Genomic DNA, 14,432 nt, shown 5'->3' with positions numbered 1-14,432 from the left:
ACGACACCATGATTCCAGTCAGTCAGGTTGGAAACCTTGAAACTAATCTCCCTCAAGCTCCATATTCAATCAGTTGCCAAGTCTTTTTTTTTAAAACTTCTAACATTTCATATTTCCCTCCATTTCTCCATTCACATATGCTTCTTCCTTCTTGAGTTCTTCTGACCTTCATCACTTCTCATCTGTACTATAACAAGTACTTTGACTAATGTCCTTCCTTCCAGTCTCCTCTCTCTGCACTCTATCCTCTACAAAGCTACAAAATTGATATTCCTAATACAGTGACCTGATCATGTCACCCTCTGCCCAACTCAAAAATCTTCAGTGACTCCCCATTGTTCTAGGATATATCCTAGATATCTTCAGCCTTGTATTTAGTTCTCTCTCTCTCTCTCTCTCTCTCTCTCTCTCTCTCTCCCTCTCTCCCTCTCTCCCTCCCTTCTCTCTTTCTCTTGAAACTACTTTGTTTATATTTAGCTGATACATGGTCAGTCTCCCCAGTAATATCATAAGCTCTTTGAGGGCAGGGATTGTTTTGCTTTTTAATCCCCAGCTCCTTGTGCATATTAGGTGCATTTATTTGAATTCATTGACTTGAAATCTCAGTGTTACTTTGGGCAAATCCCTTCCCTCTTTGGACCTGAGTTTTCTCCTCTGTAAAATAAAAAAAACCTGGTAAATCAAATTTCTCTTTATTCTGAGATACAGCCCCAATTGAATTTGTCCCTCCTGGGAATCCTGTCTTTGACAGCATTCAGGTGTAGCCACTCACCTAGGAACTCCCTTCCTTAGGACAAATTGTTTGTACTGCCTTGAACTTTTTTGTTTGTTCCCTTCTTTCTTCTTCTCTGAAAAGTAATTGGTTTTATCCTCGTCCCTTCCCAACCCCCCATTATTCTTCAATAAACAGGAGCCTTTCTTATCAACTACCTCCTAACTCCAGCGTATTCCTGAGATCTGCCCGTACTCAGACTACCCACTTTCTTTTAAGAGACCAGCATGGTGTCCCATCAAGGATAGGCTGCGAATCAACATTCATCACTAGACTGTGTCAGGGCTAACTCTATGCATCTTTTTATCTAGCTGCCCCTATTTTTGATCCTGGCTGTGTCAGATCCACTTTCGCCTGTCGTTCTTTTTCAGCTGGAAATCCCCGTGAATCATAGAAAGAGAAGGAATTGTAGAGAGTCAGCATGCTCAGCTCGAGTTTTGGCTTGAGAAGATGCTTTTGAAGTCAGGCTTCGCTATTCAGTGCCTTGGCTACTTCAGTCAACATGCTTAGTCCACCTCTCTGTGCCTCAGTTTCAATTCTGGCCTTTATTAAATACCACCTCTTTGCAAGGCATCTTGCTGAGCACCATAGCCCGAAAAGATAGTCTGGTCTCTGGGCCCACATATTTTACCGGCAAAGTGAGAGTGTTGGAATCTGTAAGACCTAGAGCTTAATCCTATGATTTTAAAGGCTTTGGATCCCCAGCTCTACGGACAGGGATCTAGAATTTAGGCCAAGGAGGAGACAATATCTGCCTCCTCGCCCACCCGGCCAAAGACCCTTCACAAGACACCCTGTCTCCCGCCCCCTACTCCCCGCCCTACTGACAGGACCAATCAGAGGCCCCGATCTCGAGGGATAGAAGGCGAGTTGGCCTGTAAGAAGCTTGGTGGGGGGCTGGGATTTTGGGGGGCTATAAGGCCAATGAAAGGTAGGGTCTCTGAGAGTCGTCAAGAAGGGTGACCAATGAGAAACCCGAAGCTAGGATGGGCGGGCATATGCGCCAATGGAAGTTGTGGGGCGGGGCCAGATCTAGCGAGCAGCCTATAGGTTTGGCCGTGTCAGTCTTTCCCTCCCCTCCCCCGCCACCACGCCCCCCTCTTCCTTTCAGGTAGGCTGCAGATAGCTGGGGCTGGCCACCGGTGTGCCGAGGCTGGGGAGCGGTGGGCTGCAGGGTCCTCCACCGGAGCTACGCTGCGCCGCCCGCCCGCTGCCCAGCCTAGGCCGGGCCCCGCCTCGAGCAGCCTCATGGCGGGCGCCGCCGTGCTTCTCATCACCCTGGTGGCCTCGGCTGCCGCATCTAGAGATACCCCGCCCAGGAAAATCGGTATCCTGCGAGAGCGCCGGGGGCGGATTAGCGGAGGCTGCGGGGGGTGGGGTGGGGGTAGGGGATGGAGGAGGACCAGGCCCGGAGGATGAGGGGGATCCTGGAGGAGGGCTAGGCCCTGGAGGATGGGGAAAGGCCATGCCATGAATGGCAGGAGGATGGGGAAGAACCCAAGCACGGAGGATGGGGAGGATGGAAGAGGACTGGTCCATTGATGAAGGGTACAATGGGGAAGTCTAGGCCATGCATAATGGGGAAGTCCAGGCCACGCATAAGAGAGCCCTTCTATGAGGAAGGCCCAGACCCCAAATGATGAGGAGGATGGTGAAGAAGGCCTGGATGAAGGCAAGGATGAAGGAGGTCTGATCCATGGATGAGGGATTCACGCAGGAGTCCTAGGCAAGGGGCTGAAGCTGAAATCGGGGAAGGTGGGGCCATAGGGATAGATACTGGGGGGAGCAGTAGGATAGGGATGCAGACTCAGGCAGATGGGGTAGTAAAGAGTGGGGCTGACATCCACGTAGAAGGTTTGGGAGCTGGGGAAGGACCAGCAGATGAATCCAGGAAGTGTCAAAGACTTCGAATGATCTGGTCTTTGTATACTTTGCCCTTCTGTAGCTTCTCTCCCACCCCCCACCCCTAGTTATTTCTACAAGGGTCTAGCAGAACTGCAATCTGTCTCTGCAGTTAGCCTTTCAGATACTTAAAGACAGTGCTTGCCCACACTATTCCAATAGGCTCCTTACTGAGTTGTCTGTCTGCCCCTAGTCTTTCTTCCTTCCACTCCATCCTTCACAACCTACCAAATTAAACTTGTTCATGAACTAAAGCATTGTCACTTAGGTAAAGTCACTCTCAAACCTCTTAAGTGGCTTTTCACTGCTTCCTGAATCAAGTCTAAACTCCTGATCTGCCTGCAACTCCTTCCCCAGTCTATCTCTAACCCACCTTTTCAACCTCATCTTGCACTGTTACTTTTCACACTTCACATTCTTGCCACACTGAACTCCTTGCCACTCTCTCATGCTGTCCTAGCCTTTTCCTCCCCTTTTAACTTTCAAATTTTGTGATTCCATCTCTGTCAATTATAATCCTTCCTGTTTTTCAAAGCCCCACTCCGGGTACTAGCTCCTATATGATTTCTATCCCAAGCCCCTCAACTGAAAGGAATCTCTCAGATCTCCTAAAACTTTTTGGTCCTCTTTTTTGAACTTATATTATCTCAAGTTGTGTTAGAGTTATCTGTGTCCTTTCCTTACTATTAGACTATGGGAATCCAAGAATCTGGAATTAGAAAAGACCTTAGATAACATCTGGGCTAAAAATTTTTTTAACACAAATGGAAACTGAGGTTTATATAACTTGGAGATTCAAATCCAGATCCTTTAATTACAAATCTAATGCTATGATAATAAGCTTTCTGAATTTAGAATTCATGTTGTCTTAGCTCTCCATCTCTTCCTGCTTAGCCTAGCACAAGGCTTTGTACATAGTCAGTATTTAATAAATGGTTATTGAATGAATAAGTGATTTAAAGCAAAAGTTCTTGTTTGCTTGTGGACTTTTCCCTTTCATCATTGCCCTGTGTTCCTTTGTGTCCTCATCTCTCTTTCTGCTTTCTAACAGCGGTCGTGGGAGCTGGAATTGGGGGCTCAGCAGCAGCCCATTTCCTTCAGCAGCTATTTGGGCCACGGGTACAGATTGATGTGTATGAGAAGGGCACTGTTGGAGGCCGCCTGGCTACCATCACTGTCAACAAACAGCAATATGAAAGTGGTGGTGCATCATTCAATTCCTTCAGCTTGCACATGCAGGACTTTGTCAAACTCCTGGGTAAGCAAGGCCTACAGCAGGTGCATAGGGATGCCAGGGGAAGGGGAAGCATAGGTTCAGGAACTAAAAGGACACTTAGAAATCCTTTAGTCTCTAGACGGTATTCAAACCTAGATCTTCTTACTCTAAATCTGATGTGCTTTGAGCTGAACCTCTGATATTTCTCCCAGCTCTGAAGACCCTATAATTCTCTAAATTAATAGGCTGCTGGCCAGTTATCTTACATGATAAGAAACATTCTTTTCTCCAGGTTGTGTAATGGGAAAGGCTACTTGGCGTAATTATTAAGGATAGTCTTTGTTTTAATCATTGAGTCCATGAGAAATCTGCCCTGACCCCTACATTAGCCTTAGTCTTAACCTCTTAGTGTGCTGAGTAGCCCTCTAAGGCTTACAGAGAAAGTGCCGATCAAAATTGGAAGAAGGGGTTTCCTCATCTAGCAGTTCCTTACACCAGTGAAATCACAGGCCTAGTCTTTGTCTCTCTTCCTAGGTGATAGCTGATCCAAGTCTTAGACCTGGTCTCGGAAGAATTTGATGTTCCAGCTTATTATTGGGTCTTAGGGCCAAGGGGGTATACCCACACCCTCAAGTTGGTCCTGAAACCTTGGCAGATAGGCCCTGAATCTCCCCAGCTAAGGATGGTGGGACAGGCATGAATTTTCAAAGGCCAGCGTATTCATATAATATTGTCCTTGAGACTTAGATCCTGGGTGCCATGATGGTATCACTGACTCTATTATGTGATCATCAGCAAAGCCTACTACTAGACCAGAGTTAACCCTTAAAGTGATTCTACTGAATAAAAGCACAGACTCTTTCTTTGGCTTCTCCCTCACTCCATTCCCTCCTTTTCCCAAAAGACTTATCAGGCCATAATCCGACCCTTGAGCAATAATAGATCTTTAAGGTTTATGGTGCTCTTGCCTCACAACACCTCTGAGGTGGTTATTGCACATAATTATATGAGGAATCTAGGAGCAAGAGAGGGAAAAGGTTTTGCCCATGATCACACAGTAAGTACTGGAACCCAATTTTGAACTCAGGTCTCCTTATTCTGAATGTGATTCTCTTTATATCACTCTAAACAGCGTAAACAGATTTGGGATTGTAAACTTGGACATGCCAGAATTGGTTGAAAGAAATGAAGGAGAGTTTAGTCTGGAGAACTGACTTAAGTCAAAGGGCTTGATCTCTACCTTCAAGTATTTGAAAGGTGATTATTCTACTTGAATCCAGAGTCCAGAACTGAGGCAGTTAGGTAGCACAGTGATTAAAGTATAAATTCGGAGTCATGAAGACCCGAGTTTGAATCTGACCTCAGACACTTAATAGCTGTGTGTCCCTGGGCAAATCACTTAATCTCTTTGCCTCTGTTGCCTCATTTTTAAAATGGGGATAATATGAATATCATTTCCTTCCTGGGAAGGATTAAATGAGATAACATATATAAAGCACTTTGAAAACCTTAAAGCGCTATATGAATGCTAGCTATTACTATAAGTTGTAGGGAGATAAATTTTGGCTTTAATATGAAGGTAAGCAGTGTTAAAGTGGAATGGACAGTTTGGGGAAGGTTTTCAAGCAGAGGCTGGATATCCACAAGCCAAAAGAAAGGATCCTTGTTTACGTAGTAGTTGAATGAGATACCCTCTGAACTCACTTCAAGCTTTAAGAGTCTTTCATTTTTTGAAAACTCCTCAAAGCCCTTCAGAGATTTTTGCTTATGTCCACATTGAAAATTCTCATCATCGTCAGGTTGGATTCTTCCAACTTTGGACCATCTCTGAATAGGAACTGAGCAACTTCCGTGTTTTCTCAGGTCTGAAACAGCGGCGGGAGGTCGCAGGGAAGAGTGCCATATTTGGTGGCGAGCAGCTTATTCTGGAAGAGACAGATTGGTACCTGTTAAACCTTTTCCGAGTCTGGTGGCACTATGGCATCAGCTTCCTGCGGCTGCAGATGTGGGTAGAGGAAGTCATGGAAAAGTTTATGAGGTGTGGCCCTGTGGAGAACTCGGTGAGAACATTCCATTTTAAATAGATTGGCCAGAGATGGGTTGAGTGAGAGCCAGTTCAGCTGTTCAAAGGCATATAGAAGTACCTGCATTAGCACAGATATTACAAAGGAGGCCTAGAATGACAATTGCTAATTTTGTGAGGTGGTAGTCATGATACAATGGGAAAAAAACCCCAAAAAACCACTGATTGTGGAGTAGTAGGACTTTAGTACAAAACCTGGCTCTGCTGCTTACTACCTGATTGACACTGGGAAAGTCACTTAGCTTCTCTGGGCCTTAGTTTCTCCATCTGTAACATGAGGTTGTACTGGATCACCTCTGAAGTCCCTGAAAACTTGAAAACATATTAGCTTATATTTTGTGTGTTTAGCCGAGGCTATATACCCAGGACTGTGATGGGCCTACTACGTAGGGGCTATAAAAGAAGTTTAATTATGATAATAGTAATTATAATTCCTATTTTTATAGTGTTTTGCCTTTACAAATCTCTTTCCTCACAACAGCCCTGTGAGTTAGGCTGTATAAGTAGTATTATTGTCATCTTACAAATGGGTTAACTGTGGCACAGAGAGAGTCAGTGACTTCCTATGAATCACATGGCAAAGTGGTAGAGCTAGAAGCCCAGGAGTGTTTGCTGTCCTCAAATAGCTTACAGTTTACCATATTGGTTTAAATATAGACCATATTTTTTTCTTTTCTTTTTGTGTATCTACCTTGTTAAAAATTTAAGTATGGCCTATAATAACTCAATCAACAAGCATTTTTTTAAATACTCTTTCATGGATATCTTTTGTTTTTATAGTCTAAATTTCCCCTTGTGTGCCTCTGCAAAGAAGTAGGGGGAGGTATCTTCTCATACCTCTTCTTTGGGACCAAGCCTTTTATTTATAATTTTCAACATTCATTTTTAATTTTTTCTTGGTTGTTCTTTCCATTTCCATTTCAGAACATTTATTAAGTGCCTACTGTGTACCAGGTACTATGCTAGGTGGTGGAGGCACCAAGACAAGAATGAAACAATCCTTACTTTTTAAGGAACTTAGATTGGAACTAGGGACACATATGTAGAATAAATATACTTTTGTACATTTTTTACATTCTACATATGTAGAATAAATATGTTTTGTACATTTCTCCTTTCAAATAGCCCTTATTTTTAGGTTTATGTTCTGTATTTCATTCGTCGAACATTCACTCAGATTAGATTGTAGAGCCGTAACCAGAAGGGACTTTGAAAGTCTCATTTAGTCCAACCTGCATTTTATGAATGAGGAAACTGAACCCCATAGTGACTAAGTGACTTAAGATCGTGGAATTTCAAAACCTCAGTCTTCTCATGTGTAAAATGGGGATAATACAATAATCGTTGTACTACCTCCTTCAGAGAGGTGTTTTGAAAAAAAGTGCATTATAAATCACAAAGAACTAGAGCAGCGTGGCCTATTGTTATTATTAGAACTTTGGAAGAGGGCGTTGTATCTAGTGGGTAGCTAGGAAAGGAGAAGGTAGCACTTGATTCGGATTTAGAAGGATGTCTACTACTTTGATAGACACATGTAGTTGAAGTTAGGGGAGGGAATGTAGTGTATTGCAGGTTATGGGAATGGAATGAACAGCAGAACAGATTTATGCAAGTAGAAGACTGGCAAACAGCGAGTTTAGTTTGGCTGGAGCGTAGGCTACATCTGAGGCAAAAGTAAAGTTGAAATGGGGCTAGATTGCTGAAGACCTTGAATGCCAAGATGAGGAGCTTAATATTATTTTATCAGCGGTGGGAGAGGGGAGAGGAAGGGGATCATTTAAGGCTTTTGAGTAAATAACATCGTGTAAGGGATATGTGTTGGGAAGACTACTGTGTAAGTGTGTTTGTAGGACTTAGAACTGTGCTTAGAAGGATGGCTAAGGTTTTGATAGAGATGGCTGGAAAGAGGAGTAGAGTAGAGAAACTGGTTCATTCGAGATGAAGGGAATAATATAAGCAACGGAATAGACTCAAAAAAGTATAAGATGTGTTTGGGGAAAAAGCAAGCTCAATTTAACTGGAGCCCTTGAGATCATATAGTCTGGGCCTGTCATTTTGTAGATGAGAAGACTTATTAGAGAGGAGAAACTGGAGGCAAGGAACCTAGTTATGTGTTAGTCAACAGACATTTATTAAACCCCTCCTCTGTGCCAGGCGCTGTGAGAAGTGGTGGGGATACAAAGAAAGACAAAAAACAGCATCCATACTTAAGGAGGTCATAATCTAATTGGGGAAGGCCACACATAAAACAAAGCAGAAAAGGGTGTGGTTGAAGGCTCAGGGACATGCTGAAATCTTGTAGCCGGGTCATGTCCTGGGCCCCCTCCTTAAGTGGAAGATCAGGAAAGAGGTCTCCTCTATTCACCTTCCACCTGCTTCAGTTAGAGAGAGAGGGGGGCTGCAAGGGCGAGGAGTACTGAGCAGGTGTGAGTTTTAGAGTTGATTCCATCTTGCAGGAAAATGAGTTCCTGGAGGCAATGATGAAGTCCAAGAGAAAAGCCAGGGAGGAAATATTTGCAGTTAGTTGCTTGCTATGATCCCTAGCTACCTTAGAGACTCAGCTCAAGCTTCATCTTCTTGCAGGAAAAGCCTTTGTTTATGCTGAAATCCCTACAAAGTATCAGTACAGAAGGACTCTCTTTTTAATAACATAAAATGTATCTATCTAAAGCCAAAAGCAAGCATCACACGCAATACACTAGAATCTTTTCCAGTAAACATGGGAGCAAAGCAAGGATTCCCGCTTTTCCACTGTTATTTGATGCAGTTCTGGAAATGCTAGCATTATCAGTAAGACGAGAGAAAGAAATTAAATGTATACAGCTAGATTAATAGGAGATAAAACCATGCCTATTTGTTGATAATGTGGTGGTATGCTTGAAAATTCCTAGGAAATCAGCAAAGATACTGAGACTATTAATTAACAGCATCATCAAAGTTGCAAGCTACAAAATAAACCCTTAAAAATCAACTGCATTTCTTTATAAGGATAACAGAATCTAAGAATAAACAATAGAAAGGGAAATCATTCCAAATAACTGTAAAATGCAAAAAGTATCTGGGGATTAGACTACCAAAACACATGGATTCAATGACAAAGTCCTCCTTTAATAAATAAAGAACAACTTAAATGTCAATTAAATTAATTGCTCATGGCTAGGCTTTGCCAATATAATAAAAATGGCAAAGCTAACAAAATTAATTTATACTTTTAATGCTATACCAATAGAATATAAAAGAAATACTTTATAGAACTTTATAAAATAATAAAATTCATTTGGGAAATGAAAGATCTAGAATCAAGGGAAATGATGAAAATAAATATAAATGAAGGGGCAATAGCACTTCTAGACCTCAGACTGTATTATAAAACAGTGTTCAGACCATACAAGGGAGAATCAGAAACAGTGGAACCCAATATCCTGGTGTTTTATAAACAGAAAAACTGGGAAAACTAGAAAGCAGTCTGCCAGAAATGAGACTTAGAGTAATACCTTATACCGTCTTCCACAATACATTCTAAATGGATATGTGGCATTAATATGAAAGATCATACTGTTAAAAAATTTAGGAGAGAAGCAGATCCTATAGCACTCAGAGCACTGGGTAGAAGATAAATTCTTAATCAAACAAGGGATAGAAGCAATTTCAAAAGATTAAATGAAACCGAAAGCTTTTGCACAGATAAAATTAATGCACCTAGGATAAGGGAAGCAATCAAGTGGGAAAAAGTCTTTGTCTCAAGCTTCATTTTCTACATGAAGGTGATTCCCTGATCCCCACCCACTCCCAGCTATTAGTGCCCTTCTTCTCCAGACCACCTTGTATGCATTTTGTGTATGTGTGTGTATATATACATATACACAAATGTATATATATGTGTATATATATAAATATGTATGTATATATGTGTGTGTGTGTGTGTATGTCTTTGTGTATGTGTATATATGTGTGTATGTAGGTGTATTACACGTGTTGTGTCTCCCCTGTTAGAATGACATCCTTGAAGGCAGGGATGGTCTCACTTTTGCTTTTGCTTCCTCAGTGCTTGGCACATAGGTCCTTTAAAAATACTTGTTGATTGGTTGATTGAGGGACCTAAGTTATTATTAAACATATGATGATAAGTATTTGAACCATGGTGATGGTTACAGGTTTGATATGCAGAAAATAAGGTGATTAATAGTAAGGTTTTAATGGCTGATATTTACATAGCATTTTAAAGTTTGAAAAGCACTGTACATTTTCTCATTTGATCTTCATTGCAGCCCTGTGAAGTAAGTAATACAAGTACTGTTCTCTCCATTTTACACATGAGGAAACTGAGGCTGAAAGAGGGGAAATGGCTTGTCCAGCATTACACAGCTAGTAAGTTGTGGAGCTGAGATTCAAACCCAGGTCTCTGGTTTCCAAACCCAGTGTTCTTTCTGTGACACTGCCTCACACTGACTTTCTTCCCAAGTCCTCTGCATCCAGGAGTTAGAGGGGGGCCCATACGTCTTCTCCTCCTGCCCGGTAGACCCCCTCGCATGGCAGCGTGGCTCAGCAGTGCTTCTGTCTGGGATGTACTCACAAGCCTAAGCCCTAGTTGGGGGGCTCTTCTTTTCTTTCAGAGTATATAAGTACCAGGCCCATGGCTATGCCTTTTCAGGAGTGGAGGAGCTGCTGTACTCAGTGGGTGAATATACCTTTATCAACATGACCCAGCGCTCTGTGGCGGAATGTCTGCTTGAAGTAGGAGTCACCCAGCGCTTCATTGATGAAGTGATCACGGCTCTGTTGCGTGCCAGTTATGGGCAGTCTGCAACGATGGCAGCCTTTGCAGGTGAGCCTCAGGCCTTCAGCTTGTCCCTCTTTTCCTGTGCCAGTATCTTTCAAATGGAAGGCCTTCCTTGACTTTTCTAAGGGGATCTTCTGCTCACTTTTCAGGAACCATAGTAGACAGTGTTTGATGAATTCAGCATTTATTAAGAAATTAGCCTCTCCACCCTATTGGCCCTCAGAGTTAAATGACCACATCTCTCTCTCATTTTCCTCCAGGAGCGATGTCACTTGCTGGAATACAAGGGAACCTATGGGCTGTGGAAGGGGGCAATAAGCTAGTATGTTCAGGCTTGCTGAAGCTGACTAAGGCCAACGTGATACACGCGAGAGTGACCTCTGTGGCCTTGCACAACACGGGTGAGTGGCCAAGAAAACAAAGGGAGGAAATAGACAGCATTGAAGAGCACTGAGCTGCCAATTTGGCCTGGGCAAATGGAAAGGTCACTGTAGTGTCTCAGAGACTTTGACACTTTTGCCTCTTGGATCCCTAAACCCTATTTTGTGAGTAGTTAGGGAAACACAGTAGAAGGCAACTGCAGTAGTGATTTCCAACACCAGAGGGCGCTGTCTTTAGGGAGTCTTGCTTCTAGCCACAGGATCATGCATTGTTAGAACAGGGGACCTTTGAAATCTTAGACCAAACCCTTCATTTTACAGATGTGGAAATTGAGGCCCTGAAAAGGGAAGTGACTTGCCCAGGGTCCCACAGCCTGTTAGTGGCAGTGTCAGAACTAACATTGTGAGGTCTTGGCCCCTAGTACATGCCTTTTTCCACCGCACCTTTTTCTCTGCTGCATTCCTTGGGAAATCATTCACTGGCTTCATCTTCTCTGGAGTGGCATTGGCCTTGCCCAGGATCCTAAGGCAGAGAATAATGTTGTTGTGCTCCTTGGAAAATCAGGGGGAGTTACTACTGGGGTTTGAGAAGGTGAGGGTGATTGAAAAATGGGGGTAGGGTGGGTTGGGAGGAGTTGGACCCTGTAAAGAAGAACATTTTGATAGGGAATTCTTCAGGGTCACTAATGAAAATGAGTGCTGCTAGAGCTAACCTGACCAGGTCAGTTTTAATGGTTAGCGGTCACTCTCCAGTGAAGCGATGCTAATCCTGTCCACTTGTACAGTGTGTAATCTGTGCTTCTCAGGATGTTTTCATATACACCATATGATCTGATCCTACACACTCTGTGAGGCAGAAAGGACAGGTAGTACCTTCACTGAGAAAATCACCGGGAGGTGAAGTGATTTGTACAGCCACGCAGCAAATGAAGGAAAAAATTGGGATAATAACTAATATTTGTGTAGTATCTTACATTTTACAAAGAATCTTACATACATCATTTCTCTTGAACTTCACGACTCCCTGGTGAAGCAGCTCTGAATATAGGTATTATTCTTCTCATTTACAAATGAGAAAACTGAGTCCCAAAAAGGTTAAGTGACTTGTCCAGGGTTATAGCAAATGAGTCAGACAGCATGCGAACCCAGATCTCCTGATTCCAAGTCAGGTATCTGGTATTTTATCATAGGCTCCAGCAGACATGTAGGCATGGGAAGTAAGTAGGAACCAAGAGATAAATTGACCTTTGTTCTTTCTTATCTCTCTCCTCAGAAGGGAGAGCCCTTTATCAGGTGTGGTATGAGAAGGAGGATAAGATGCATTCGGACTTCTATGATATAGTGGTCATTGCTACTCCCCTCTATGTGGGCAGTGACAGCAACATCACCTTTGACGGCTTTCAGCCTCCCTTTGAAGAGTTTGTTGGTTCCTTCCAGTCCACCGTCACCTCACTGGTCCATGGCTACCTCAACTCCTCTTACTTTGGCTTTCCCGACCCCAAGCTCTTCCCTTTTGCCAGCATTCTTTCTACAGATGCCCCCAACCTCTTCTTCTCTGCGCTCGACAACATGTGCCCTGTGAACATCTCAGCTACCTTCCGAAGGAAACAGCCGCAGGAGGCGGCCATTTGGCGAGTTCTGTCCCCCCAACCCCTGGAACGTCCCCAGCTGAAGAGCCTTTTCCGTTCCTATTACTCAGTCCAGACAGCCCAATGGCAGGCCTATCCACATTATGGTTCCCGTATGGCTACACCACTGTTTGCCCTCCATGACCAGCTCTTCTACCTCAATGCCCTAGAGTGGGTAGCCAGTTCTGTAGAAATAAGTGCTGTGGCAGCTAAAAATGTGGCCCTCTTGGCCTACAACCGCTGGTACCAAGACCTGGATAAGATTGATCAGAAGGACTTGATACACAAAATTAAGACTGAATTGTGAGAACTACTAGAAGAAAGGGAGATGGGTAGGAGTCTGTGGAATTTCATTCATTCATCTGACAAACATTGATTAAGCACTTGCTTCATGTGGAGTCCTGTACGCTAGAGGCTTAATGTGATCAGATGTGGATAAAACAGGGCCTCTGTCCTCATCGAGCTTAAAGTACCCTGTAATGATGGTTTTTTGATCCTAAATAAGTGATAGCTTCTAAAGCAATGGGAAATCTGTGTCCCACGCACTTGATATGTCTTGTGTGACCCTTGCTCTCTCCTCTATCAGACCTTTCTGCTTGCCTTTCATGGATTTTGGGGGGTAGTTGCCTTCAGGGGAAGGGGGAGTGGAGGCAAAATCACACCTCTTTTATTTATTTAATTTTAAATAAAAACCAGTCTTCTAAATCTGCCATTGACTTAACTCCTGGTTTCCTGACTGAAGGGTAAAGTAAGAGTTGGGGACAGGGTTGGAGATAGTGGTAGGAAGAGTATAGTAACATAGATTTAGCCCTATACCTGACCTTACAGATCACCTAATTCAGTATTTCTTAACCTTTTTTGTCTCATGGACCCATTTGGCAGTCTGGTGAAGCCTATAGACCCCTTCTTAGAATAACTGACCATATTGAAATAGTTATAAATTTTTTTTTTTTAAAAACCAAGTTTATAGATCCCTGGTTAACCCTGTATATATTCCGACCCCCTAATTTTACAGATGAGAGAACCAAGACTCAGATTGCAATTGATCCTGAGCTCTGGCGGTTTCTACCAAGTTGGAAAGGCTCTGACTATGGTGTTAGAAACAAATGGTGTCATCATGGAGGGAGGGAGGGATAGAATTTGGAACCCAAAACTTTTAAAAAAAAGTTTGAAAAAATTGTTTTAACATGTAATTGAGGGAAAAATATTAACTGTATTATTTATAATAAAATAATTATAATAAAATATTAAATATAAAATATAATTTAAAAAGAAACAAATGGTGTCCAGTTATCAAGTACAAGACTAGCTAAGTTAATAAAGGGCTGTGTCCAGCTGGTTGACGCCTAGGTGATGAATTCTTTGACCATGAAACAAAAGTACAAAATGACCCTCGGTCTTGTCCTGCTTTTGCAGAGGTGGAAAAAGGGGGCAAGGGATGCTGAAGTCATCTGCTTTTTAGACTACAGATGGTTTAACTCTTGATACTCTAAATGTGAGATCTTTGTCCAACTATTGGAGTGATGTGCTGCTGAAACAACTATACCCATAAACATGGACAGTCTCGTAAAAGAAGCCAGAAGGGTAGTGTGAAAATAGTTATGGTTTCTCCTTGTGAAAGCAAATAAGTAGTGTTCAGAAGACAAGAAGAGGGAGAAAGGAAAGAAGGAA

The 14,432-nt window shown here is 42.8% G+C and overlaps 1 protein-coding gene across 2 annotated transcripts; it reads left to right on the top strand.

Moving 5' to 3' along the window:
- The first annotated feature begins 1,875 nt into the window (after positions 1-1,875).
- PCYOX1L (prenylcysteine oxidase 1 like) lies at positions 1,876-13,466 on the top strand. Of its 2 annotated transcripts, none has more exons than XM_036748238.1 (6): positions 1,876-2,099; positions 3,726-3,932; positions 5,754-5,928; positions 10,587-10,798; positions 11,014-11,154; positions 12,407-13,466. In XM_036748238.1, exons 1-6 carry the CDS (start codon positions 2,021-2,023, stop codon positions 13,066-13,068), a joined length of 1,476 nt encoding a protein of 491 aa, XP_036604133.1. In that variant the 5' UTR covers positions 1,876-2,020; the 3' UTR covers positions 13,069-13,466. The 2 variants fall into 2 exon arrangements, with proteins under 2 accessions (XP_036604133.1, XP_036604134.1); XM_036748239.1 differs by lacking the exon at positions 1,876-2,099 and adding an exon at positions 2,410-2,527.
- Positions 13,467-14,432: the final 966 nt, after the last annotated feature.

The sequence above is a fragment of the Trichosurus vulpecula genome, chromosome 3 (genome assembly GCF_011100635.1).
Source record: "Trichosurus vulpecula isolate mTriVul1 chromosome 3, mTriVul1.pri, whole genome shotgun sequence".
Taxonomy (NCBI): Eukaryota; Metazoa; Chordata; class Mammalia; order Diprotodontia; family Phalangeridae; genus Trichosurus; species Trichosurus vulpecula.
Note: the sequence above shows the minus strand (reverse complement) of the source record. Positions and strands in the feature narration are given on the sequence as shown.